Source organism: Limulus polyphemus, unplaced genomic scaffold (genome assembly GCF_000517525.1).
Source record: "Limulus polyphemus unplaced genomic scaffold, Limulus_polyphemus-2.1.2 Scaffold5507, whole genome shotgun sequence".
Taxonomy (NCBI): Eukaryota; Metazoa; Arthropoda; class Merostomata; order Xiphosura; family Limulidae; genus Limulus; species Limulus polyphemus.
The window spans coordinates 18,234-45,461 of NW_013671117.1; the positions used below are offsets into that span (position 1 = coordinate 18,234).

The window sequence follows — 27,228 nt, forward strand, 5'->3', positions numbered from 1 at the left end:
AACTGATCCCTCAGCAACAGTATATTGTTACTACAATATAATCAATCTTTAGAAAACGTGTTCATAAAACATTCATTTCGATTTAATTTTGAGAATAAAAATTATTCAGCATTTATAATTTATAATATAATAATAATATAATAATGCAGCATTTATAATATAATGGGAAGTCAGCTATCAGTTTATATTTTACACTTAACTGGAATCAATGTTTTCATCTTGTTCCAATTTAATTTACAGGAGACTAATACGCACTAGCAAGAACGGGTTATTTTATTATAGTCCATATTGTGGCTCTTACTAGTCCCACACCATTTTTTATTTTTAAAGCAGTCAGGATCACTTTACTGTTTATTGTGTTGTATTGTTTGCTTGTGTTGTACAGTATTGTTTATTATTTTGTAAATCGCGATATTGTTTTTGAACATTTGTTACTTGTGTAGACATATGCCTTGTCTTTTTCTTCACGACCTTTTTTTTGAAAATCAAAGAGAAATACTTCCCAAGATTCAAGATCCAAGAATCTCCTGTTATTAGTTGGCCTGAAATTCAGTGTTGTAGGGTGTAGAGTACCCTCAAGAGGATGAAAAAGCACATGCAAGTAATAACTTGGACATTCAACTAAGCTAGCTATAGAAATAGCACTTTCTACATCACAGGGCGTTGCAAGATCTGAGGGATGATGAGCTGCTAGCTGAGTCAACTTCATCTTCAGGTAGTGTGGTGGATCTGGGATATTTGCTGATACTTTATAGGTCTCTAAATCTCATCTCCTTTCAAAGAGCTTGTGGGATTGAGGAACAAAGGCTATCTGGAGCAATTAGAAATCTTTATGAACATCTTCCCCGAGACTAAGCTTCAGAAATGTGTAATGGATTGTTGTGGGGAAAGCAGTGGGTGAGCCAGGGAGTCTGAGACCTAGTGGGACAGTCTCTATAGAGCTTCTTTACATATTCCACCCATGAAAACCTGAGTCCCACACTTGGTCATTGTCTCACTCAGGAGAGAGATGAAATACATCAGTAATAGATGAGCTCCACTATCACAAGCTTTTTCACTGACAGGTAAGAGCAAGTACTCACCAACAATAACATTGGCACCTGTGGGCTATAATGTCACTTCAAGAGGAAAGGCCAGTTGCTGGGCCATGAGTGAGTTACAGGACACATATGGTGAATAATATCCACCAATAGAAATTGTTTTGCAAATTAATGTGGCTACGCACTCTTGTGCAAGAAATTGACAACAGGTAGAATATACGGGAGTTTCTTTCACGAACTAAGGGATCCAGCCCTGCCACAAGGTGTTGTGCCAGTTGATGAGATGTTGAGACCTTGGTGAAGGCAAGCACAACTGGGCAAGAGGCTCAGACCCTCTCTGAGAAAAAAAGGTGACTGGCCACCAATCTCCAAATTGTAGGTGGGAAGATATAGATTGGCAAAAGCCACAAACAATTCCAGAGCATCAATAGACATGCCAAAAAACTCAATGAGCCAGTTAAGAATCACTACAGGAAGAGAGGTAGTCAGTAATTTCAGGTATGACAATGGAGGTACTATGGGTGAATGAAATTCATTACAGCAATATTTATTATCACCCAGTGACACAAAAGTGCCCCTTTCTTGTGGATGAAGACTTCTTGACCACTGCACAGCCAAGTGAAGAGATACCACAGGTGGACTAAGTCCACATCAGCAATCTTTGACACTGTTTGGCAATGCAGCGAGTACCTCCTCTCTATGAGGATGAAGGGTGAAGCAAGCGAGAATCTCTTGAAAAGGAAAGGGAATTGATAGTGATAGGGCAAACAGGGACCCAAAAGACTTACTGACAAGATGGGGTCCTTGTATCACCACTCAATGACTTTAGGATACCAAATCGATTCTCATTTGAGTTTAGGGGTCCAAACTGTTGATGACACATCCTGGTATCAGACAGCCATGTCTTACACAAATCATTGAACAACCTGCGAAAGATCCACATTAAGACCACATGCTCACATAGTTGACAAGCAGATCCATCGTCCCATGTTCAAGGGAATTGCTATTAAAAAGAGCATGTAATGCAATGCCTGTTACTATGTCTAGATGGCCAAACTCTTGATTCAGTTGAATATCTACCAGAGGACCAGCTGGCCAACTGGGACTCAATCATGATTGAGTTGTGTCAATGGTTTAATCAAGTTTAAACAGCGTCATCTACTAGACCAAATTTATGGCTTGCACATGAAGTCTCACAGAGAACTCGAATGATTTTTCTGATGATTTGGGCTGCTTGGATGGAAAGACATACCATACAATGGTGGCTGTAGATTGTGAAGACATCCCTATTGATAAGTTCAATTGAAGGACTTCAAAGTGAAGTAATGAGGCATCACTTGGATGTGCAAGTCGTCCACACCCTAAAATAAACAGTGGAAGGAACAATAAGGTTCGAGGTAATCTTATCGAACAAATCATTACCAGAAAAGAGGAAATTAACAAAAACAACTGTCATGGCTCCTCTGAGTACAAGACACCCAGTTCAAGTGATGCTCATCATTGACCTCGGGGTCTACAGAGAATGGAACTGCAAGGTGTCATAATGCAAAATGCTTAGGATTCAACCACCAGGAAGGACAATCCAGCCCCATCCATGACGTTTGCATCGCCACCACAGCATTGGCAGCCAGTTCCTCAACCAAATATTACTTTGGGTGGGAAACCAATCATTTGCAAGGGCATATCTATAAAATTTGCCCATATCTTAGTTGAAAGAAAGATAGGCAGTGCATCCATCAAAATCAACTGCACAGCATGTGCTGGAGAATTGGCAGAAAATTGTCACTGCCGTGAATGAAACTTCAGAAACTAACTGAGCGTAGTCAGAACTGGTCATTCACTCAGGAAGACACAACAGTCCATTTGTGCTAAAGGAGGTGATGGTCATTTCAACTCTGTCTGGGCTTTGTAGTACTCCGCATGTGTCAGAAAGTGTGTACAGTAGAGCAATGGAGTTCCTGGTAGACAAAGGAGATTCAAGAACTTTTGATGGGAAGTCTGTCCAATGCCAATATGAACCTATTGAGGGACAGTGGATCACTTGCATGTAACTATCCATGAGAATCTTAGTATCTCTGAACACACCGGTGTATCAAGGTTTACTACAGACCAAATTGAGTATATTGGTACCACGCAATGTGGCTGTCAAACCAATGTAAAAACCCACTGTTTTCTGTCTGGCATACATATATCTGTAGCACAGGTTGTAACATCGTCACTAGGAGATGTTGTCCCATTCTGCATTACAACTAAAGTCCATTAAAAACATGTCATTCCTATACAATGGTCATTGCCATGGTAAACGAAGTAGAGGTAGTTGACACTAGCTATGATTCTATGGTCACTTCCATTGCCCTGTGTTTGAAAACCAATACTCTGCTTCCAGCATTCCTTAAATCACTAGTTGATGATTGCTGAAGCAAGCTGGATTTAACCCAGTACCAGGGTCTCGGTGGCTAAGTATGTTGACATATTTGTTGGACCTGATGGCCAATTTGGTAGAGCAACAATTACTTGCCATCACATATAGAGGGGTCATGCAAGTGCTATTAAAAACTACCTTGCTGCTTTCCCTGAAACACTAAAGAAATAGCCAACAATGAGATAGCATAAATGTTAAAGGACAGTACTATACAGCCTTCTAAGAGTGTGTGGTCATCTTCAATGGTAATTGGCAAGAAGAAAGATGGCAGCCACAGGTTATGTGTTGATTTCTGCTGGGTGAACACCATAATGTGCATTGATGCATTCCCACTGTCATGGACAGATGAATGCTTGGATACATGGGAAAGTGCTCAGTGGTTTAGCAATTTAGACCTGGCATCTGGAAACTGTAAAGTCAAGCTGGATGATGAAAGCAGAGCTAAAACTGCTTTCAGCATTCTGGATGAGTTGTTTAATCCCAAGTCATGGCCTTCAGATTGTGTAATGCTCTGGCTATCTTTGAAAAGTTGATGAAGGTGACACTTAAATGTCTGCAATGGTGTGTTATATGTGGATGATGTATTGGTGTTTAGCCAAGTGTTTGTGTCTGCTGTTATGAACCTGCCCCTGGTTTTGCAGCAGATCAGATTGCAAAATTAAAGCTAAAACCCCGGAAGTATGTACTTATGCATACATCAGAAGAGTTTCTTGGTCATATCGTGGGTAAAGAGAACATCTCAATGGATCCTGTCAAAATGACACAAGAGATCAAACTTTCCTTGGGTTTGCATCATATTATTGATGTTTCATGGCCAATTTCTCCGAGATAGCACCATCCATATCTGCTCTCACTAAAGTTAATGCCAGTTTAAATGGACTGAGGATTGAGAGAATGAATTTCTCACCCTGAAGTGAGCTTTAATGGAAGCAACCATCCTGGTATATCATAAACAGAATGGTGAGTTCTTGTTTGATACCAATGTCAGTGATAGTGGAGTCAGAACAATATTGCTGCAAGTGCAGGAGAGATACAGTGATAAATTGTGTACACGAGTCTCATGCATACTGTCCCTGAATGCTGATATTGTACCATGAACAATGAACTGCTTGCATTGTAGTATTTGTGAAGCATTACCAACAAAGCAAATTCATTCTCTGGATGGGTCATGTGTCACTGAAATGGCTTATGAACTTTATAATTCTAGAGGAGATGAATGGATTACATTGGATCACAATAATATTCTCATACAACATTTCATAGAAACTCAACATAGAAATGCTTATGGACTATGTTCTTAAATGGTGAGTCCATGTCCATTTGTTGACTGTCCTGATCCGGGACACCAATTTGAAACCATGACAATTTCTGTCATTACAATGCAAAGCCACCTACCTAGTCAGTGATTTCACAGGTAACTGTTTGCCAAACTCACCTCTAATAAGCTTCAGGAACAGCAAATAAGAGATCCCCAGCAAGCATGGGCACCCTTTGCCATGTAACAAGAGAAACACACACCCAGTGCATGTTGAGTAATTAAGTATGGAAATACACAGTATGTGGCACCTGCACGATTAGATACAGGTGCATAAAGGCATGTTATACTGCTACTTTTGCTCACCAAGACATGGGAGTCAACCTGTGATGCAGCTTGTGATCACCCACTCCTGCAGGGTCAGAGTCTCCAAATCCTGCATGATAGAAGGCTTGGGCGTCAACATGGTGTTACTCACATTCTTGTCAATGTCTAACAATGATTCTATTGGCCAGGTTTGAATCATGTCATTGAACACTTGTACCAATAATGCACCACATGTGCAGGGCAAAGGAAAGCCCAGTTTTACCAGAACATATTCCAGCAAAGAATTATTGGTTCTTCTCTCAAGAGAACTGCTCTGAACATTGCCAGTCTCCTCCCCGAGATCGAGAGAGGCAATCGATACATCCTTGTTGTTATTGATTACTCCACAAAGTTGGCTGAATCATATTCATTGGTCGACATGTTACAGTCCATCCCTGTTGGGTTGGTCGAGAAGTGGATAACACGTTTTGGAGCACCAAAAGAGATTCACATGGATCAGGAAATAAATTTCAATAATTTGTTGTTGGTTGAATCATGTAGAGTGCTCAGCATGGTGAAGATATGTACTTCACCATACCTCCTCCAGTTTGATGGTTTAGCTGAATGGGTGACACAAACAATCAAGCAGATGCTTGCAAAGTTTGTACACCCCAATACAACCAGTTGGGATGAGCACCTGCCATATGTTGTGATAGTATATTGTGCAACCGAATTGAGATTAATGGATTATCGCCTACCCTGTTCATGTTTGGACACGAAACAATGCACTCTGCAGCATGTAACCTGCTGGACTGAACTGATCTAAGTATTAGATGGGGACCAGGCCAGCCAGATCCAAGCCCCCTGATTTATGAGATCCAACATTCACTTGATGTGTGCATGCACATCCAGCACGTGGATAAGCTGTAACCATATATTATGGATAAATCTCTAGTATCCTGGCCAGTCGATGTGTTGTAAGTCAAACCTGATGAGTCTCAGAAAGAAGAGATTGTCGTTAAACATATCAGTTCAACTGATGATGAAGTAGAAGACAAAAGTACTTACCTGACCATCTTTGCTGAATCAGATGAGAAAGCACGTGAAGAGAACTTCAGTAGGTGACCAAGCTAATGAGACAACTTTCTCGCTATGATTGCTGGGATTAAAATCAACAACCAGCTTGGATGGTCATGTGATTGAAAGATTGCTGATTGAATAGTAATTGTAACTATTGTTTTCCAAGTCTCCAAATGGTGACATGAGACAAAGTGCGTGAGCTTAGCAACACTTGTTTTCTGAGCTCCTAGTGTTGATGTAAGATATCACATATTTAATTACATTGTATGATCAACACTCACATAAAAGATAAGATAGTTGCTGAATGACACAATCGAGACTGGAAGGATGTGGTGATCCCTTCTTTTCAAGCTATCAGATGGTATCTACCTTCAGTAACTTTAACTCGTATGTTAGTTAGAACAATTGTTTAGCCAAAAAGCCAATCTCTGAAAGGTTTTATGCCATGTTCCTTTCTTTTCAAGCCTCCAAACGGTAACATAAGTTGGAATGTATGTATTACGCTGTACAGTTGGTACTCGTATAGTAGAACAGTTTTTGTTGGGATACCAATGACTAAAATGGGTGTTGTGCTATTCCATTTCTTCCTAACACCCAAGTGCTTTTCCAAGCTAAGATCTCCACCCTTGTCAGAGTAGCAGCAGTTAATCTGAATACACCATGTGGTTTCTCCAGAGAACAAAGTCTCTACTATGTATCACTCTTCCATGTAATGCAAGGGGGCTGTGTTTTCCATAAGTTCACACAGTAAATTTGGTAACAATTTCAATAGAATAAGTCTTGTATTGTTGAAATTACCTCTGCCTACTTTGCTCTGATACCAACCAGGATGATTAGACCAACTTGCATAGAATGAAGTGTCCCATCTGTTGGCGGCCGACCCAAACATTAACTTTGACAATTCTATTTAAGCCTGAGTCATATTGAAAGTTTATTGATGATATGCAAGGTAGCAGTAAAACAAAATTTTAATTCTAGCATACAGAAATTTAGCTGAATGATTGTTCAAGTAAATTCCATCAGGAAGTGCTTTAGTAAAGCTAGAAAAGCCTGTTGAATATTACCATTCATAGATGGCAGCACGTTTCCAAACTATAACTGTCAGCTGACAATTTAAAGAAGTAGTCCGTGTTGGTTACTGTGGTAATAGCTAATGTGCCTGATGTGAATTGTCAGAAGCTACTTGTTTATATAGCTATGAGAGTAAGCTGGATGCTTACAAGTATGAAAATATACTTTTGTGACTATATGCGTGTAAAGTGTAGAACACATGCACGAAACTTTACACACAGTCAGTCATTCGTATGTGCCATCCAACACAAAATGAATTAAAACAGTACCAGAGGGCAACTTTTGTTAGAAAATGTGAGAGTTTGATCAGGGTATTAAGAGAGTGAATTACAAAGTTAACTGGGAATACCGATCTGATAAGCATTAATCGAGAAAGCAGCAGGTTTTGTTATCTCGGAATGAGAATGTTTCAGTTTTTACACTATGCCAAGCTTGCATAAGAAAACGACTTACACTGGTGGTAGTATATTAGTCAGGCAATACTGAAATTCGAGTGAGTGATGTGAAATTATCTGCAAAAAGTGATATTCATGAACAATATATCTGAGCTGATAAATATAAACTTGGTATAGCCCAATGCTTTATTTGTTATGCACAAATATTTTGATCATGCATATTGAAATATTTTTAAGAACTTTGTTTTTATATTATGTTCTTAACACGAATCAGTATATGCCCAGTTCTTCATGAGAATGTGGACTATGATGTTGGAGGCAAAATGTAACATCTCCATGAAAGTGGTAATTATTTTTGTGTTTAGTTTGTTGCTGACCAACGTCACTAGAAAGAAGAGGCATAGGTGATAAAGAATTCTCACAGTTCGAAAAATCAGGTTGACACCTACATGGTGTTTAATTTGTATCGGTCACTAGTATGGATACTTTCACTCCCCCCCCCCCATTTCTTTCCTACCAGTTCTGAGTTCTGTTAGTAAACAACCAAATAGTGATGGAGGGATTGCAGGGGGTACAGAATAACTGTGGACCGTCATCACGGTGATGACCACAGAAAGCATGGTTAAATTTTTGTTCGAGCCCAAGACCCAAGAATATCTGCATTGACCACAGTCCACATGTAGTAGGGATTGTATTCTAAGGGCTGGATTCATATAAGCACATATAGCCTGCAGACACAGAGCTTAATAACAGGTTTATTTTGTTCTGGTGGATGTTACAAGGACAGAGTATGTTTTATGACATGGATGCTACAGCTTTAATTCACACCCTTGGTCAAGATGATGGATATTACCAGGACGGAATATGTTTTATGACAGGGATGCAACAGCTTTAATTCACACTCTTGGTCAAGATGATGGATATTACTAGGACGAAGTATATTTTGTGACAAGGATGCTACAGCTGTAATTCACATTCTTGGTCAAGTTGATGGATATTACCAGGACAGAGTGTGTTTTGTGACATGGATGCTACAGGTTTAATTCACACTCTTGGTCAAGTTGATGGATATTACCAGGACGGAGTATATTTTGTGACATGGATGCAACAGCTTTAATTCACACTCTTGGTCAAGTTGATGGATATTACCAGGACGGAGTATATTTTGTGACATGGATGCTACAGCTTTAATTCACACTCTTGGTCAAGTTGATGGATATTACAAGGACGGAGTATATTTTGTGACATGGATGCTACAGCTGTAATTCACAATCTTGGTCAAGTTTTTTGTTCAATCGCACTTTGTTTTACCTCATACTTTCAATACTGGCTTTGCCTATTTAAGGCAAAATCTTATCCCATCTGGCTCTCATTATTTTCTTGAATTGGCCAATAATGTTCTCCAACAGTTTTTATTGCAGATGCCTACCTGAATGGCCAAAAAAAGAAGGAAATAGTAACGGATTTTTTATTATTTTTTTTTGGGATACTTCAGAGTTTACGGTGCTGCTTTCAGTGCCAGGGGTCGACCTTAATTGTATGGTATCGGAGCCAATAGATGAAGTTGCAATGGCGAATCATAGAGTAAAATGAAATGTAGGTAGTTTTTTATAATGCTATTGCCAAAATATCTAAATCACTCCAATATGCACCGCAAATTTAGAAAAATAAAACAATACTTCTTTACTATTCACCACTCTTGAGCTAACTGTCTATTTGTATTTATATCTATCTATAGCCTTGTTTCTAGACACATCCCAAATGTCTCTCAATCACTAATATTCTAGGACTTATTTGGTCTTAACGTGATGCGAGCTCTAGCTAACATCTAAATTAAAACGTTGAAAATATAGCTTACAAGGATATTATTAATATGCTCAAAAAAGGAGTTTGTAGCTGTTCCTGAAGAATGATCATCAAAGAGTCATCGAAATATCTTAACTAATAACTAGGGTCACGGATAGCAATAGTGATAGCAACTTTCTCAATTTTACTCATAAACATATTTGATAAAGCAGCAAATACTGGATTACTCATACATAGTCCACATTTATAACAAAAGATGAATCCCTTGAATTGGAAATTCCAATAAGTAGTAAAAATAAAATGTCGTACTTTACTCCTAAAAATTGTTAGTTGAGCATTAGAATAATTAGAAATAAAACTTACAACTATGCTAATGGTTCCTGTAATTGTGATATTAGTATATAGTAATGCTACATCGTAACTGGTTTTTGTTGTTGTTTTTCTAAAGGATTAAATTATTTTAGACGACCAACACGTTCAACAGAATTTTATACATTAGAAAATGTAAAATAATTTTCTAAAATTTTAAATAAAGTAATTAAATGACAACAATATAGGTCGTAACGGCTAATTTTCTTTGTGAATTTTGAGTAAGACATAGAGTTTTTTTTTTAATAGTTAATAAGTAATTTTCTAGAAATAGTGAGTTTGGTTGGAAGTAGTGGTGCTTTTTTGTCGCTCTGTTCAACTGGTGACTGTTACTCCTAGGGACCGCCCGTGAACTAGTGGTTAGTGTACGCCGACTGTGAATCCGATGATTCGTGGTTTTCGAACCGTTGCAGCAAAAACACGCTCTGTACTTTAAGGCCGTGGGTACACTATAAAAGTGACAGTCAAATTCAACTATTTGATCAGACAAGAATAGCCCAAGAGTCGGCGGTGGGTACTGTTGACTAACTGCTTTCTTTTCAGTTTCTAATTTTAAAAATAGGGACGGTTATGCGAGGATAGCCCTTGTATGGTTTTTAGGCGAAATTCTGAACAAAATAAATAAACAAAACCTTTCGAATACCATATTTGTGTTCATAAAAGAAAGATGGGTACTTTTGCATTCCATTTAAAAATATTTTTAAGATTGAAATGTTTTGCATAATAAAATTATAAGAATATTAAAAAGTGTCAAATATGAAGATGGCCAATGATGCAACAAAGCTCCGACCTCACGGGACGAGCGCTTTTATTAAACCAAGACCAATCGATTAAAAAAATCACATCAAAATGCGTCATATATTTTATTGTTTGTTCATGTTGTGGAAAATTATACATATGAGAAACCAGTAGATTATTAGCAGAACGTACCCGAGAACATCTCAAAGACATAATAAATTGTAACGCAGATAAACCAGTGGCCTGACACTTCAATTTGCACAACCATACCCGTGGCCATTTTAAAATTCTTGTTTTGAAAAAGGCCCCTACAAACAAACATAACCGCGAAGTACAAGAAAACAAAATAATTTTTGACCTGAGAACTTTCCACCCCGATAAATGAACGTTTTAGCTTTTTGTAATATATCCCGTTTAAAAGTTTTATATAGTAAATTATGTATCTATTATTTTCAAACTATAATCCATATATATATTCATATATGTATGTGCGTGCGTGGGTGTGCGCGCATGTGCTTGTATATGTGTATATATATGTATTTGTAAAATAATTTGTGTGTATCTATGTACATATATATGTGTGTGTGTGTGTGCGCGCGCTTGTATATATATACATATATATATTTATCACTTTCTATTGTTTCAATTGTTTGTAAGTATTGTTATACACGTATATTTGTTACATTGTCACGTCACGCGATCTTCGATTTAGAATGTTTTCGTTTAAGGATTTACTGTTCAGTTAGTGATACCTGAAGAAGGGCATTGCCCGAAACGTTGTATCCACAATTATATATAATAATATATATATATATTAACTCCTTAGTGGTTTGAACTATAATATACTTCTTTTTATGATATTAAATGTATTACTTTTGGCCTACTTCACTGCTTATTTATTTATGATGAAATGATTTTGTTGCGATTCAATTTTTTTGAAGCGCCACCTTTTTATTGTAAATATGAAAATGGACACAGACGAAGAGGATGAAGTTGTCGAAGAGGTTACATTTTCCTGTTGATTATGTTTTTTTTAGTGAATAATGCTTAGATATTGTTTATGTAATGATTCTAAATGCTATATCTACACTACATTTCTATTTCAGAATTATTGTCACCATAGAATCTGTCGTTATGCTATGTTAATATCACTATTACGTTATCCGGCTCAACGTGGTGACGTTCGCTTTTTGTGTTGAGTACGGATTTTCGTGTTGCAGGCTGTGGGTTGTACAGCACGTGGTACCACAGACTTGTTTCTATACATAGCTCAAATATTGTTACAAGTCTATAACTAATAGATAAATACTTTTTTCGTAAGAACTAGGTCTGAACTACCATGGGGAGTTTTATTTGTGTAACTAATACTTGAAACAATGGGAATTTGATGAGACTTTATAATTACATAATGGAAGAAAACAAAGTCAGTTGTACATTGCACAAATATATATTGATAATATGATTTCGCCTTTACTGGCAAAACCATGGTAGTCGTAAATGAAATGTTTGTGAAATGTACACTTGTCTTTGTTTTTCTCAATTCTGGACTTATATTTGTTTTTTCAATTTGTTATTACAACTGCTAATATTTGTCATTCCATACATAATTCTTATGGGTATTTTGTGTAAGGTGTAAAAATTTTATCATTCAAAGGCCTGCCTTTTTTTTATAGCACTGTATTTTAAAAGTGGTTATTATTCTAATATTACTTCTCTGCATCATTTCCAGCACATTAACATTCTTTAACTAACAAGTAGGCTAAAACTGAACATTGTTCTGACAAAAGGCTTGCTAAAGTCTGATACAAAGCAATTTTTTAAAATTCAAAATTTCTGTAAACATATTTTATAACTGTGTTGGCTCTTTTTCCATTAACTAAAAATGTAACTGGAGGTTTAAGTCTTATATTAGTACTAGTCACATCTGAATTGTGTAACTTCAAAACCAGTATTTCTTCAAAAATGTAATCACTTTTTCTTTTTTTTTTTCCTTCACCATAAGTACTTGCTTCTCTTTCACTAAATGTACCACAAGTACTTGTTGCTTTTCTGCACTTCTCAGTACTGAAAAACATTTTCTAAGATTTTGCCAATGTACTAAGACTACAAAGGTCTTACTGAATTAAAACAAACATCCATTACAGTATTAGTCAACATGTTAGTATTGTACCATATTTATGCTATTTATTTATTTTATTTGAAAAGGTTTTTCATTGTACAAAACTTGAAGATAGCTTTGATATACGGAAACATCTGTTAGCTTAGTTCTTGCACAGATCTTAAAATATAACGTTCATAAATGGAAACATCGGCTCATTTAGATACGTAGATCTTGAAAGTCAAGATGTTCAAAACTTGAAAATAGCATTGATAACTGGACCAATATACGCGGCCTAGCTAACTAATGAATGAATATTTGCAGTATAATTCTTATTTTGTTTTACCCACCATCATGCCCCAAGTTGAACAAAAAAACATGGCCTGGCTAACTAATGAATGAATATTTGCTATAAAATTCTTATCAATGCTATAAGTGTAGCTACCAGTTTATCTGACAATTTTGATTTTATTCCTTTAAGTTGCACACTCAATCATTTTTTGGCCACATCTTTTTTTTTCACACCTAAGGTGTTTTTGATTAAATATCACGACTTATCAATAAACACCAGCAAACCACAGCAAGTAAGAAAGTGACACTCGATAGTAACCCACATCAGCTTTAGGATTGCAACCCTATTATTTGGAACAGACCTTTACTTTATAGAACCAACCAGATTTTGAAAAATATATGGTGCTAGTTTTCCTCTCAAAAACAGAATTAAAAGCTTCCTAAAAACTAATATCATGTGATGCTAAATGTGGTTTAATTAGGATAATTTTATAAAATTTAGTAAATATGTGTTGAAAAGTTAACAATGAATAATCAATAATAACTGTCCACCTGTTTGATTCTTTTGAAAAGGTGAGCTAGAAACTGCCAATCTAATTTGCTTGGCCTAACCAATACTTGTGTATCTGCACGTCCTTTCACCATATAGTTTTGCTGCTGTAACAGTCCAATTTTTACTCTTAGGTGAAGTTTTAGTAAAAATGTTAGACAGATAGCTGACAAGATGTTTTACTTAGGCACACGCAAAATGTTTTGTCAAATTTGAGTTGTTTTTGTTAAATAACTTTACACACGTGGCTTATATTTACATCAAATGAGACTCCTAATTGTAAGTTGAAAAGATATATCAGTGTACCAAATTTGAAAAAATCCATAAAAGTTAAGTATGTTTTTCTATCAAATATAGTTTCTGTACTTTTGATGCAAAGAAACTCAAATAAAATTGGTGATGTTATATCTCGGGTATTTCTTAATAGATTGCCTTGAAATTTTGTATGTGTAGTAAGAGTCCAATAGAGAACATACACTGAAAGTATGTGACACTTTGAATTACCACAATCTGAGATACAGAAGATGGAAAATTACTAAACTATCACGCCTGTTGATAACACACACACAGTGTCCTGCAGCAGGTTGTTTTGGTTGCACAACACACTACCGTGTGTCTTGATTTATAATTGTGTAACTGTATTACTTAAATGTTGTATAAGCAGGCATTGATCTAGAGAAGGAGTTGAACTGCATTTGCCCTTTTTTTTTTCTCCAAAAACTGTATTACTTAAATGTTGTATAAACGGGTGCAGATCTAGAGGAGTGGAACTATGGGGTTCTGGATTCTCTCCATTTTTCCAGAAATTAATAACTGTATTAATGTTTTATAAGTAGGAACAGATCTAGGGAGGTCCAAACCACCCTCCTCCATTTTTTTTAGGAAGTAATAGAAAACAGCCAGATGTCTTTACACTACCATATTGTATTGAAAAAAAATAGATGTTGGTGTTTTAGTTGATTGGCTGTTAGTTATCGTAACAGGTTTTTTGAAGTTTTGTGAAATCAACACAGCTGTAGTCTACAGCATTCTAGTTACCACTCAACCAATAACTGATTATCTCTAAACTAATACAACAATTTGAACTCAATTAAACATTGCCTTTGTGCATTTTCATGCCTTGGCTTTCTCCAGACTATAGGAATGTTTCTTGTCTTTAGAGGTTTGCTTTCATCATAGTTAATATTGTTTAGAACACATGTTGTTCTTATAATTTTTATAGAATTGATTTGTCATTATTTAGAAGTTAGAATTCTTACGAGAAAAATCTTTTTAAAAAAGTTGTGTCCAGAATGAGTGAAAATGCAAGTGTTATAACTATAAATAATGAATTAAAATTTTTTTAAATAGAGTTACTGTATCCCAATGGTATATTTTTATGATAATAAATAATTATAACTAATTTTAATTAAGGAATTTGAAATGATTATTTTTATTTTCATATCAATCAAATTACTAGAAATAAAGTTATCAGCTTTAAAATTGTTGGATTATAACCTCAGCTAATACTTTACAGAATATATTAACATTATTTCACCTAACTTGTTTAGGTTACTTTAGGATTATATGGTTGAAATTAGTTAATCTTAAATATTCTGCTATTATCGTGGAAGTTTCTCCTTTCATGAGAAAAATACTGAAAATTTGGTTACACTGTTACACAGCTAACTGGTATCATACCATCATTGTAACAATGAAACATTACTGCATCTAGTATGGAGAAATTAAAACATTGTTACTACTTGTTAACGCAATACTGTATCATCTAAATATACTTTCTAGTATTATTCTTATTCATTCCTTAATGGTTTTGAAGCTTTGTAAGATAATGTTATAACTATCTAAAGTATTGTTTTACAAAACAAATTGATGTTATTTTAATTTTCGTATTGTTTGACTTTTGAAGACTTTTGAATTGAAGAATACCCAAAAATAGTATGTTTGTACTTTTACTGAACACTTGTTTGTGTAATAAGTAAGACAAGTTATGGTTATTAATATACCTTGGATGGTTTTCAAGCATATGTGTAACTGAGTAGTTACAGATATAATACATAAGGCCCCAATATTGTTCTATAAGTGCTTATAAACATGTGAAACAATACTGATTGTCTGGGAAAATATCTTGAAAAGTGTACACAGTGTTGTTTTAACAGGTGACTGATAAATAAATAACCCTTATCTATGAGGTTTTGAGTCCATTTTGCTTCACCATATATAGTAACCTAAATTAATTTAGGTATGTGAATAATGTTATGCTTCACCATATATAGTAACCTAAATTAATTTAGGTATGTGAATAATGTTATGCTTCACCATATATAGTAACCTAAATTAATTTAGGTATGTGAATAATGTTATGCTTTACCATATATAGTAACCTAAATTAATTTAGTTATGTGAATAATGTTATGCTTCACCATATATAGTAACCTAAATTAATTTAGGTATGTGAATAATGTTATGCTTTACCATATATAGTAACCTAAATTAATTTAGTTATGTGAATAATGTTATGCTTCACCATATATAGTAACCTAAATTAATTTAGGTATGTGAATAATGTTATGCTTCACCATATATAGTAACCTAAATTAATTTAGGTATGTGAATAATGTTATGACATTTCATCGAATTCATTATTCAGTGTTATACAGCAGACAAACTTTTTAATGATTGCATATGTTTATATAAATATACTAGAAGTGAAATTGAAAAGAGAGTCTGTGACAGAGGTCTAATGCATTCTTTGATTGGCCGTACCCTCTACCGTGTACTGCAGTTTAGTCTATTTAAGGCTCATCAGCACAGATTGAGTCAACAAACCATAGAAATACCACTAGGCCTATTATAATTGTGAAGTGAAAATATATAATTCTCTTTTAGATTTTCAAGCATTTACCTTAGTTTTTGTACAGGCCTTGGTTAAAACCTTGCTATGGGGCCACATTAAGTGGTTTGACTGTTACTTTGATAATACTACTTTGAAAACTGCTGTAAAGAAAGTTTAAATGTGGTTGGATAGAGCACAGGTTAGGCTAACATGTAATTGTAGAGTAAGTATATGGGTTTAATAGTTTTTTTTTATAGTTTCTGTAAACATTCCTTTCAGTTCCTTTTTTTGTTATTAAATTGTAAAAGTATTTGTAATGACTCATGTTTTGGAAAATGTAGCTTAATGATAAAGCAAAACACGAACATAATAATAGGAAGTATTTATTAAACATTTCAGAATCTTCAAAATTCTATCATCAGTAATCTAGAGGTTACAAACCCTCTGAACTCTGCTGTCTACCAGCACAATATAGAAAGAGGGCATCCTATTTCTCTCTCCAACTTTAAAATTCTCTCTACAGCCAAACATGATACTGAACTTCTAGTAAAAGAAACATTATACATAAAAACTCTTCTTCTGTCCATAAATAATACACAGTCTTCACTTGATTTAAATCTTTTTTAACTATTTCATTTGTGTTACATTTTTTCATTTTCTTTTTATACTTTGTATATTCAAATTGTTTACTTCTTATGTATATCATACTTCTATTTTAATTACAAATATTGTTTGTTTTGTACCTCTAGATTACTGATGATGGAATTTTAAAGATTCTGAAACATTTAATAAATGCTTCCTATTATCATGTTTGTGTTTTGGTTTATCAGAAAGTATTTATGTGTTAGATTATATATGTTTGAAAGCTACAAAAATCTTCTTCAGTGAGGAGATATCAGATAACTTGAACTGAGGTAAGCTTATAAAGTTTAGGGACAAGTTGAATGGGTAACAAAGAAAACCTTATTACAAGTTTAACTCCGTCACAAATGTTCAATGTTTGGAGAAGGTTTTACCATAGTCGGGTACAAGTAGTTTATCAAGATACAGGAATATATATATATATATATATGTATGTATGTATACAGTATGGAACTAAAGTGACATGACTTGAGATGGCTTAAAGCTTACTTGTCAGTTGTTGTTTAAAATTACAGTATTGTATTGTTTTTAACAAATATGGGTTTATTGAGTTGCAGTATTTGTCAACATGAGTTTTTTGTTTTGTTTTTTATGTTAACCAAAAAACGTTATCAAATCAGAGAAGCTTACTGTATAGCGAGTATAGTAGGTGACTATAAAACATTCTGATGTCTTAAATCCTTATTGAATAGTATTTTTATGTTTATTTTATTTAAACAACATATCTAAATAAGTTGGCTACTTTTATTTTTGTAATTGCAATTATGTTTTAAATTAAAAAATGTATTCATTATTTAATTATCAATTTATTGGACTTACAGAAGATTGCTGTGAGATTAATACATATTTTAAAAACAAGCATAATGATGACCGTATTGTGATATTTATTCAACATTAGCAAATCATTCCCCAAGTATGAAATGTCCATATTATCTTTAAAAAAAAGTTGGGTCAAAAAATATTTAAACAAAAATATGTTTTTGAAAAAGAGTAATGTCATGATAGGATAATAATGCAGCATTTGAAAAGTTATGAAATTAATGCAAACTTTTTTTTTCTGTTTGAATATGGGTTACAGGGGGTGTATTCTAATTGATTAATGAGATAGAGCTCATCGGTTAATCCATTAGCGAATACCATTAATCCCCCAGCTCTCTCCACCACTGTTGAGTGGATCCAAATATGTATAAAATGTGTGATCCAAATCATGATAACTTAACCTCACTATCTTGCAGGTGGAGCATGGCCCAGTGGTCAGCATGCTGGACTATGGACCTGCTGGTCCGTGGTTCATACCCCATTACTAGCCAAAAAAATCAATCTCTGCACTTTGGAGCCATAGATGCATTATAAGAGTGGTGGTCAAATCCCACTGTTCGTCTGAAGTAACTTGAGAGCTGGTGGTGGATGGTGTTGACTAGTTACCTTCCCTCTTGTATATTACTTCCAAATTATGAATGGTTGGTGCACATAGTCCTCTAGCAGCTTTGTGCAAAATTCAACAAAAACATTACCTCGCATTTTCTATGATTAAAGGTAATTTATCAAGTATTTCCTAACTATCCAGTTGATGCAAGTCATTCTCAAATCTGTCAAAATCCTTAATACAGCTAGAAATACCCAAGAGTTTAATGTGATCAGCAAAATTCACTATTAACTAATTATGCCCCAATCACAATTCATAACATTTAAGGATAACAAGGGATTTGTTGATCCACAGATGCTGTCATATCCACCAAACTAAGTAATAAAAAATACTCAAAGACAACCTTTATAATTTAAATATTTATAAAGCCTTTCTTTAAACTCTCTTAAATTTACTGTAAACCTGACGTCTGAAGACAAACCACTCTGTTAGAAAAGTAAAGTTGTCTTAACTGAAGATGACTTCTTCCCTGCTAATATTTATATTTATGTTCCCTTGTTTTACCATTAAAAATGGAAAAAGATGATGTCATGCATTGACACCATCAATTCCCTTTACAACATTAAACACCTCATTCAAATCTCCTCTAATTATTTTTTATTTCAAGAGAAAATGATTTCAGAGATCTTATCTTGTCCTCACATGATAACCTTTCCACCCTAGTAGTCTTCCTTTGAACTTTTTCCGACAATTAATGCACTTCTGAAGGTAAGGAACCCACAGATTGAATATATTGCTCCAAATGAGGGCTAACTAGTGACCTATGCAATGAAATTATTACCTCTTTAGATGTATGTTCAGTATTTATGTAGATACAACCTAAAATCATATTTTCCCTGCCACAAGCAACAGCACATTGCTTGGATGGCTTAAGAGACTGATGAACCAGATTTTTTCTTTCATAAAACTATTAAGGTTATTCCCATAAAAATTATACTTATAATTTAAATTACCTACATCCATTACCTTGCATTTATTATAACTAAAAGCCATCTGCCTTTTCTTCACCAACTAATTTAAATCTTTTTTTTTTTAAAAGTCAACACAATCCTCCTCACAGTGAGAAACACCAAAGACCTCAATATCAACAGCAAATTTAAGCAATTTATTGACCATTCCTAACACAGTCTTGAACTACCACCACTTGTTACATTAGTCCATTTATAACATCCCCGTTTTCTTCAATCCAGACATTTTTTAATTCAATGAGACGATTTATCTTCCATACCTATAAAGATAATTTTTTAATAAGCCTTTTATGTGGCACCTTCTCAAATGCTTTCTGAAAATCCAGATACACCAAATTCACACATAAATCTACATAAGCAATAACCTTTTCAAAAGAATGTGAAAAGATTAGTAAAGAAGATTTTATCCTGGTGAAAACATTAACTATCCAACATAATTTTAAACTTCGTTAAATGAATGTGCAAAACTTTTTTTTTATCAGATTTTCAAACACTTTTCCTACCACTCATGTATGACTAATAGGTCTTTAAATACCTGAATAACTTTTATCATTTCCTTTAAACTATAGAATTAGCATTAGCCAACTTCCACTTCACTGGTAACTCCCCACTATTCAAGGACTAGGAAAAAATTCTAGCAAGTGGATCCCATATTTAATCCTTAACCTCCTTCAAAATTCATGGGATATTATCAGACCCAGAAGCCTTATCATTCTTAAACTTCTCAGCTTTTTCTTAACAAATAATAACGTGACTGAACTCTATAAATAACAATCTTTTGCTTTCAACCATCCTACAGTCCAGTTAACTAGTCATTTCTTAACCCTTAATGATATGATTTTCTTCGCTAACCTTCTTTGTAAAACTTAATCAAAAGTTTTTTTGAAAAGCTGAGTGGACCAATTCTACACTTTTACCATCATCCAGATAATGTGTAATATCATTGAAAAAAAATTAACAAATTAGAAAGGCATTATTTTCTTTCGGTAAATCCATGTTGACATTCCTTTTTAATGTGATATTTCACTAAATGATTTTGTAAAGTTTATTTTATCTGGCTATCTAGAAATTTTCCCACTACAAAGTAACACTATATATCCTATATTTTCCAGGGTAACACTTATCACTCCCTTTAAAAATAGGGTCAGACAGGTTTGGAGCTAAATTGTTCTACCGGGCCTATTATGATCGTGACTAAAAACTAAACATCAATATATATCTTGGAGACAATGGGAGAATAATACTGACAGATTTGTAAGACTCATCTACAAATTAATGAAAAATATTAAATGTTTCTTCAATAGGAAAAATGGTACTTAATACAGACAAAATATGTATTTGGACAACAAAGTATACAGACAGACAGAAATGACATGCACATAAACTCAACAACTCACACATTCACTTGCATGCACACACACTTAGACCACACCAGTACTCACATAGTATGCCCAGCAGTTGTAGAAGATTATATCATCTGTACATAGTTAAACTGTTCTTAATGATCTGTTTGGAGGCATCTGTACTTGGTTAAACTGTTCTTTATGATCTGTTTGGAGGCATCTGTACTTGGTTAAACTGTTCTTTATGATCTGTTTGGTGTCATCTGTACATTGGTTAAACTGTTCTTTATGATCTGTTTGGTGTCATCTGTACATGGTTAAACTGTTCTTTATGATCTGTTTGGTGTCATCTGTACATGGTTAAACGGTTCTCTATGATCTGTTTGGTGTCATCTGTACATGATTAAACTACTGTCTCTCTAGCTCTCTATGATCTGTTTGGTGTCATCTGTACTTCGTTAAACTATTGTCTCTCTTTGGTCTGTTTGGTGTTAAACGATTCTAAAAAGTGCCAGTGCATTTAGCCTGTTTTGGCAGATTGTTGATCAAATTGTGTTCTTTATCCTTTTTAGCATCAAGAATGATTTTTCTCCTGAGTAATTGCTTGACATGAGGCACAGATACATCCTTAAATTTATCAGGGTGTTCAGAAAAGTTGATTTTAAAAAGATTGGTCACATATCATTATCCTTGGATTCTGAACCCATTTTCTATGAACCCTGCCTTGCAGCAGGCAACAAATTTAACAGTTTCTTTCTCTGTGCAACTCTCTAAGTCTGTAGAATATATACTAATCTGTTTTGCAGAGATCCTCTGTAGGTATGTAATCTAAGTTTCATAGAAACCCAAATTTGCAACTGACTTTTTCATATACTGTTATTCTGTTGTCTAGTGGAACAGACAGTTTGTCAATTATTGTTAAGAAAGTCTGAACTTTATATTGAATAGAAGGTAAAAAAATCACTGTCCTCAGCATATTTTTCTTCCTTTTCCTTGATCTTTCGACCTTATATGTCTCACATCCTGACAGTTGTTTACCCATTTCCTCATATTCAGGAAAGGAATCTTGTAATTGCTGCATGAATGTCTTGAGAGATTTTAGCAGATGAAAAGCTGTACTGACATCCATTTAGGAGTTTTGTAATGAACAACTTGTCTTGTGAAACCTCTCCAGAATAACACTCTCTAGTTCCATCATTATACCTGTTTCTAGTTGTTCCAATTGTAGCATAAGACTTCTTGACTCTTCAGCATACTTGAGGCTTTTCAGAGTCATCATCTGTAATGAGAGGACTTGCATTAAGGCTCACATTGCACATCTTAATGGGTGCTACATCTTGTGTCTAATAACCTCTTTATCATTGGGAACCCTAGTTTTTTAGCACATCATGTATACGCTTCCAAAGGTGGATTGAAACTGAGAAAAACACAAAGTTTCTGCACAAAGGCAAAGAATAAACAAGCTTCAGTACAGCAGGAAACATTTTAGAATGTATTCAGCAAGAACTGGATTACCACAAACCAAGACTATGAAAACAATTATGTAGAGACTACAATTCTTGATGCTGCTGACCGTAAGCCTCATCAAGTTGAAGCGAGCCCCTAACAACAGGAACAAATCAATTATTGCAATGGCAAGGAAGACACTAACCCATTCTTTATATCCAACAAAATGAGAAGTTTTGTTTGTACTATGGAGATATTTCTTGCCAGTAAATGGATACAGATTTCAGTGCATCTACAAGATCGATTCTGGGTGACGAATATAAATGCCAATGCTCAAAGGCTTTTTATCACAAGGAATTGAATGCAGAAAGGGTTAAGGGGAATGTCTTCTGTGTTATATGCATATTGTTTTCAACATCAATGGAAACTTTTTCACTAGCAACAACTGGTTACTCTTATGAGAAACATGCTGCAAGGGACTTTAGTTGGCACGAAACAAGCTTGCTGCATCACCAAATAGGTTATTCATGAAAACAAAAAGACGACAAATTGACAAAAATTTAACAAAGCACATGGAGTCATAGAAACAATACCAAGTTCTAAAGCATATTCTATCAGTCATAAAGTTTCTATAACAAAGAGGGCTAGCAATTAGGGGAATCATAATGTCAGTTACTTAGAAATACTGGAGCTATTGGCTGAGTATTATGTTTTCAGCACTTTCTGATTGAGGGGAAGGGCTTGATTTGATATGATGAAGTTAACAGTCATCAGCATTCAGAGATTTAGTGTTTCCTTTGTCTTGGCTGGCACTACAGGACAAAGCCCATAAGCCTGTTAGCTTCCTAATTTTAGCTACTAGCTGTATAATAAATAAGATGAATAATGTATGTACTCGTGTGTGTGTGTGAGTGTGAGAGAGAGAGATGTCAGCAAGCTACCTAATAGTTTCGTAACAGATTATTACATATTTTCTGTACTGAACTCAAAAATTTAAAATTTTGTACTTGGATGACTTCTATTTTATACCCTCCAGTTACTGATGCTTGTAAAGTTGTCAATGAATTATTTACAGCTGATAGGTGGACCTACATTAGCCACAAGTAATTATGGATTTTTTACAGGATAACAATGTGCAAGTTCTATTCAAGAAGCACAAATAGTTGATACAATATATCCTAAAAGCTTAAAATACTGTTACTTACCTTGTTAGTGATAATTGAACTTGTTTCTTGAGCAGAATCTGAAGCCTTTGAGAATGAAGAATCAAAAGATATAGGTATCTTCAATCTAGCCTGTCAACTTAGGTCTAGTTATATTCTAGGCTTACCGCTTGATCACACAGTAAGAAACAACATGGCAGGCACAAGACCCAAGGGAGGACCCTGCTTGATAGTGTCATAAAAATGTGAACAGTTTTTGATTGACCAAGGCCTATCATTTGATTAGCGTGACTAGGTTTAGCCTCACTTAGACCTAGCACATTTGCATTGTAAATTGCATACAAATGTGCTAGGTTAGACTGGGACTACATAGTCACATTGTGCAGAGGCAAGCCAAATATATCTCTTCACTCTACATTGCACGATAGGCCTAACCACATTACACACAAACTCTCTCTCTCTCTTGAAAAGTAAGTAGACTCAGTTGAATGACTTTTATTAATCATTCTCATACAAAAAATTAAGATGGATCTTTTTTTTATAACTGCCTTTTTTAAACCCATGCCTGCGGCTACAGCCCCAATAGCCCCTGCCTTAATCCTTATCTGGGAGTACTATTAGCAATTCTCCAATCCTTAGGCTCCTGCCCACTGTTGACCTACCAAAACATGAAAGAAAGAGGCTCACAAATATGGTCTTTGATCTCATTCAAAACCTAGTAAACTCCTTGTCTGGTGCATTATCTATTTTTAATCTGCAGTCTTTCTACTTACCACCATTGAAAATGATGTCTACGTAATTTAGATCAGTTGCAGCATTTCATGTGGAGTACTCATGATCAGGAATATTACTGGTATCTTCTCATGTAAAAAAAAATAAGTTTAAAAGCCCAGGCATCTCATAGAATTCAAAACCTTGTTATCAGTGTCTTTTAAGGGACCGTTCTTCATTTTAACATTTTGCTTACCTTTAATTAAAGCTAATCAGTGAATTGATGTAATCAATTATGAGCATCAATTACATCTACTAGTGTTACCTAAAATTATCAGTTAAGTAAAATTATGATTAAATTGATTAATATCATGAAAATAGTGAATGAATCAAAATTAAAGTTTATGAATATTACTTATTTCAATTATCAAAGTATTTGAAATATTGCCATTATGATTAGAGCTAGGTGATTAGTGGAACTTGGCAATCGATTAATCGTTAATTTAGTTAATTAATTTATTGTTCTCATGTGAGAATTGTTATTGAGTTATGACAAACCTACTACGGCTATCTACCAACATCCCTAATTTTGAAATGCTCACCAGAGGGAAAGTAAATGACCACCAGCATCCACCACCAACTCTTGAGCTACCCTACCAATGAATAGGATTGACCATGACATTGTAATGCCCTTATGGCTGTGAAAGAGCAAAAGTGTTTGGTGGCATTGGATATAGAGTCTGCAACCCTCAATCCACCTTAACAAATAGGTATTGGTAAAAGAGTAACCTAAGGGGTGGTTATTGTTGCTGCTAGATGCTCAATCTCCTTTTGGTCAGCAGTTCAAAATTAGTGAGTGGCAGATAGCCTTAGTGGCTTTGCTGTAACTCAAAAAACATGTTCAGCATTAGATGAGTACCAACTGAACTAGGATAGGAAAGCTATTAGTATTTCCATTGGTGTGATTACATGTGACAGTATGCATGCATTCTGCTTGTTCACAACTGATGTATGTGAAGGTGTAGCCTAGTGGCTCTTGGTTACATAAATAGCTAGAGTGATGCCTGTTGTGTTTATCTTGATTGGACTAAACTTTAGTGTAGCTTTAACTCAATATATTATTTATTACAAGCTATAAATGTAACCGGTGCTTCTTTGGTAAGATCACTTTGATAAAAAAAGTTATAGATAATATTCAATACTCTTTATTCAGTCCAAAAGTGTTGATTACTGAATAATTTGATCATTTGACTGAATTTGTCAGAAGTAACTAGATCTGGACTAATAGCAGATCATTAAGTATCGTTAAAAAACAGACCAAAAAATAGGCCCAGATTTAAAGTGTTGTCACTACAGTAAAACTAATGTTTAATTACAAGTATCTCTAGCCAAATATGAATCATAGAAAATGGAAAACAAAAGTGGCCGTCACCATGTGCCATTTAATCATTGCCTAGCACAGTAAGCCTGGAGTTGTTTGATTTACTACATTATACAGTTAATTCTTGATTGAAAGATTACCTACTATATTACACAGCCAATTCTTGACACTGTGGAAGGCATGTTTCATTTATACCAGTCAGTGAAATTATTCAGTGGTTTGTTTTATGTAATTTCCTAGACCACAAGGTTTAGATACATGTCCAAGTGTTAAAAGCAAGACCACATGGTCAAAATGTTATACTAGAGTTGTCGTAGACTCAGTGAGATATATGTAGTTTCATTTCGGTGTTGTAAACTGTAAAAGCAAAAAAAGTTATAGGTCCATTATTGTTTACATCAGTCTTCAAACATAAACTCAGGATTGTTTAGAGCATAATAATTAACATTCAATGAAGTTTGTAACTATTTTTATAGATGTACTCTTAATAATTTACTGTATGGTAATTTGTGAAATTTACATTACTTACTTCACAGACTAAGGTAGTTAAGGCCTGAGTATCACTGTTAGTGAGTATACAAACTACTATAGGTAATTCTCAACACTATTATGTAGGTTGATGTCTACCTTTCCAAAGCCTTATCAGAAAATCTTTACTTGTTTCAATACCCTGTCAGACCAGCAACCATGACCTATGACAACATTGACCATTTAAAAGCTAGGATCAAGCCAAACCAACAAAAGGTGTGTATTTGAATTTTTGTTTTTTCTATATATATATATATATCATAAAATCAGTATTTAAGATTACATGGTAAAATGCATACTTTAAGACTAGTAATCTGAAAGTGTTACAACACTGTCTGTTAGGTGGGTGGTTTAACTTTTTCAGAGGTTATGTTAATGGAGAATTCTGTGTTGTATAAACAGGAAATTTTAATAAAATGCAAAAAAACAACAGCAGTGCTTTTGTAAAATGCAGTTGTAACATCATCCACTGGTTCGTATTGTATCGATTTGATAGTTATTATGGTTTTAACATATAACAAAGGGTTTGTTAAACAACAGGAGTGCTCAGAAACTTCTGTTTCTTCTCATCCCAGTAGAGGAATTAAGAGTTATTCTAAGGTGAATTCGGAAACATTAATAAGATAAATAAAACTTTAGGTAGCATACTGAGTTTGAACAATGGAATGTGAACGTTAAACTCTTGGATTGATGATAAACGTGCGTGGCACGAGTATGTACAGAGCTTGACTAATTGAGAGCCCCATGATGTCTGGGAAAGTTGTGAAAACTGAAAGCAAGATGTAAGGGATCAGAAACACAATGGAAAGGTGTGAAAGCTAAAAGATAAGGGAACATGTAACTAGCATGATAAAAGACAGGATAAGTGACCAGCTTGGAGGACCAAGGCTGTGATAAAAGCAATGAGTTCCTGAGAAATGCTAATGAATAAAAGTCATGTATAAAACTTCTGATTAGAAGAAAATTAAGATTTAACACAAATTTGATAATTTAATCGAATAATCATTGTCGTTAACTCAGGGCTGGGATCACAGAATCCAAATTTTAAAGATAAATGGGTGCCTCCATTGGTTCAAATTATCAAGTGTTTTTTATTTAATCTGATGTGTAAAATGTTCCATTGCTCCAAGTATTAAAAAACAGACCAAAAAATAGGCCCAAACTTAAAGTGTTGTCACCACAGTAAAACTAATGTTATCTGATTGATAAGATTCTTCATTTTCTTGTTGATTATTCTCTTTTAGTTTTAAACTTTATAAGGTAGAGTAATATCTCAGAATATATTAACATTATTTTAACTCTGACTTATTTAGGTTACTTTAGGACCATATGGTTGACATTGTATGTAGGTTACTTTAGGATATAT

General features: G+C 34.5%; 1 protein-coding gene across 1 annotated transcript in view; it reads left to right on the forward strand.

Moving 5' to 3' along the window:
* The first annotated feature begins 11,450 nt into the window (after window positions 1-11,450).
* LOC106472668 (DNA-directed RNA polymerase III subunit RPC5-like) overlaps window positions 11,451-27,228 on the forward strand; it is a 34,829-nt gene continuing 19,051 nt past the window's right edge. Inside the window, exons 1-2 of the mRNA XM_022401222.1 lie at window positions 11,451-11,486; window positions 25,950-26,078. Coding sequence (XP_022256930.1) covers window positions 11,451-11,486; window positions 25,950-26,078 — 165 coding nt within the window. The remainder of the gene's footprint in view (window positions 11,487-25,949; window positions 26,079-27,228) is intronic.